The sequence below is a fragment of the Sycon ciliatum genome, chromosome 2 (assembly GCF_964019385.1).
Source record: "Sycon ciliatum chromosome 2, ocSycCili1.1, whole genome shotgun sequence".
NCBI classification, from domain to species: Eukaryota; Metazoa; Porifera; class Calcarea; order Leucosolenida; family Sycettidae; genus Sycon; species Sycon ciliatum.
The window spans coordinates 7,297,968-7,300,681 of NC_088644.1; the positions used below are offsets into that span (position 1 = coordinate 7,297,968).

Below are 2,714 nucleotides of genomic sequence, written 5' to 3' on the forward strand. Positions count from 1 at the left end.
GCCGCTTGTTGCAGAGCATAAGTGAAAATGCGCCGCCAGAAGATCGGCGATCGTGAAGTCGGCTTTGGCCATTTGGGTAGATTTGGCTTTCGCCATCCCGAGGAGCCGCTCCTGTTGCCTGTGAGAACCAAACCACGTCTCCACACGACTACTCGAACAAAACCCTGTCCACACCTGACAATCGATGTCTCTGGAACAACGGCCCATATGCACGGCGATATGTGAGAAATGCAGAAATTCACAAGAACGAACACCGTCACGTGGAACATGAACGCTTCGGTCAAATTTCCTGCAAACTCTCAACATCCAACATCAAGTATTTCTGCCGGGTTTACCATTGAATCCAGAGCTTTTCCCCGGTTAAATCCAGAGATTTTCAACTCGGAGATCGTGGCAAAGATCGGCATGGTCGCCATTTTCCGCTCTGAAAGAACCCTGTCGTTTGGAACGAAAACGGCTTCGCGCCTTCCAACGAAAGCTACAAATCGATTCCAGAACACATGGGCGGCCAACATACCAAACAAGATCCCATTCTGGTAAGCAGGTAGCCTGTAACCACCATCTCCTTGCAAGGAAATTTCAGCCATTTCTCCTTCGTTCAAGGTCTCAATTTTCTGCAAAAAAATAGCCAGTGTTTGGCAAAAATTCTGCATGCCACTTCTGATGCGCGTTTGGCTGCATGCGCGAACTGCATGCGCAGTGCACGCGCTGAGATCCCTAGCGACATTGGTGCCTTCTCAGAGTACCTGCTCAAGAGAGTCCAGCGTCTGCGCCAGGTCGAAGAACGAATGAGTGGCGCCGAGCTGGCTGAACAGCGACCAAGTAGTGGTGGAGCCAAGTTTGGCAAGCGGCCCGACCGTACGTTTGTAGCAACTATTAGTGGCCAGAGCCCAGACAGCCGCAACGGTTGCATATACTGCAACAAAGACCATGCACTCAGCGATTGCCGAGAATTCAAGCAGTTGACAATCCCTCAGAGATGGGACTTCATCAAACCAAAGCCCGTCTGCATCTGCTGCTTAGGCCCAGGCCACAAGGCGAAGTCATGCAAGCAGTCCAAGTGCAGCATCTGTAGTAGGCCACATCATCGCCTGCTACACTACACGAAGTTGAACCAACGGACAACCGGAGCCAATAGTCAACACAGCAAGGACCGCTCAGCTTCTTGCCAGGATACAAGCACGGAGGCATCAGCAGCTGACAAGACAGCACACACCCAGACTGCATGTGGCACTACCATCGAGCCCAAGTCTGTCGCGTTCATGACTGTTGCCACCACCGCAAAGGGTCCGACAGGGTCAAGGAAAGCTAACGTCTTCCTGGATTCAGGATCTTCTTGCAGCTTTATAACCACAGAACTCGTCAGCCAGCTCGGGCTACAGACAACGAAAGCTAACGTCCCGCTGGATACCGCTGTTCTGGGGGGAGAGAAGCTCCGTCTGGAGCATTATACATCAGCTGAACTATGTCACGCTGATGGCCAATCGTCAACGACCGTCAGAGTGTGGATGCTTCCGCGCATCATGCGTCCCGTCCCAGCCTTCGACTGGACAGAGGAACTGAAACGCTGGCCGCATCTCAGTGACGTCGTACCTGCAAGCAACGAGTCTAGAGTGGATCTGTTGATTGGTCTCAATGCGCCGCAGCTGCACATTTCACTTGCCGAACGATTCTGCAGTGAGGGAGGTCCAATTGCCAGGAAGACACCGTTGGGCTGGGTACTGTTCGGCGAAGGTCCGACTGACAGCGCATCAGAGATGACGGAACAATCACTACTGGCTGTAAGTGACAGTACACTGATAAACACCGTCAACAAGTTCTGGGACCTCGAGAGCGTTGGCATGCAGGCCAAGAGCACATCATCCTACCTGACTCCGGATGAGCGTGAGGCTGACGCAATGACCGTGCAAAGTCTCCACCACAACGGCACACGGTTCGTTGTCGGCATCCCATGGCGAGGCGACGGTAGCAAGCCAAAGATTCAGCAGAGATCGGAACAGTACGCCAGGAAGCGGCTCTGCTCGCTACACCGTCTGTTCCAGAAAAATCCTACTGTACAGCTGCGCTACTCAGAAGTGCTTCAGAACTACCTGGCCGATGATGCAACATGGTGGACAGGTCCAGCCTTCTTGTCCAAGCCCACCTCCACATGGCCCAGTAAGCACATTGTGCCGCCAGCAGAGCTTCCAGGTCAATTGAAACGAGCACACAGCAAGGTCACGCTGGCCGCTTGGGCGTGTGACAGAGGTCTATCCCGGCAAGGATGGTATTGTTCGAGTAGTGAAGGTCAAGGTGGCTGAGAGATTCTACAAGCGAGCTGTCCATCGGCTTGTGCCCCTTGAAGTCGAAGGTACTGAGTGAACACTACTTGCAGTCTGTTAGTTCACTTCATTGCTACGTTATTTGCACTTTCTTTTCTTAGACTCACTCAGATGCTATTTTCACTCTTCGTTCGTGAGGGAGGTATGTTAGATTTGTTCTAGAATATTCCGGTCTTTCTTTTGTTTTGATAGTTGTAGTCCAGTGCATTAGTGCTGGTCATGCTTGGTAGGTCGACTGAGACTCATTCATGGCTGTTCCATGCATTGTATGCTATAGCCTAGCCGTAACTGACCACTGTTACGGATGTCCAATCCAGGTCAGTGTTTGACCTTTCTATGCCCCGGCCTTATGCATTCACATGTTATCACCATTCATGTCTGAGTGTGTAACCT

At 51.9% G+C, this 2,714-nt stretch overlaps 1 protein-coding gene across 1 annotated transcript; it reads left to right on the top strand.

Moving 5' to 3' along the window:
- Positions 1-692: 692 nt before the first annotated feature.
- LOC135810361 (uncharacterized) lies at positions 693-2,300 on the top strand. The gene has a single exon (XM_065323854.1). It carries the CDS (start codon positions 693-695, stop codon positions 2,298-2,300), a length of 1,608 nt encoding a protein of 535 aa, XP_065179926.1.
- The last annotated feature ends 414 nt before the right edge of the window (positions 2,301-2,714 follow it).

What these genes read in the sequence shown, in the direction of transcription:
- LOC135810361 (XM_065323854.1), top strand. Translation starts at nt 693, where the DNA reads ATGCGCAGTGCACGCGCTGAGATCCCTAGCGACATTGGTGCCTTCTCA.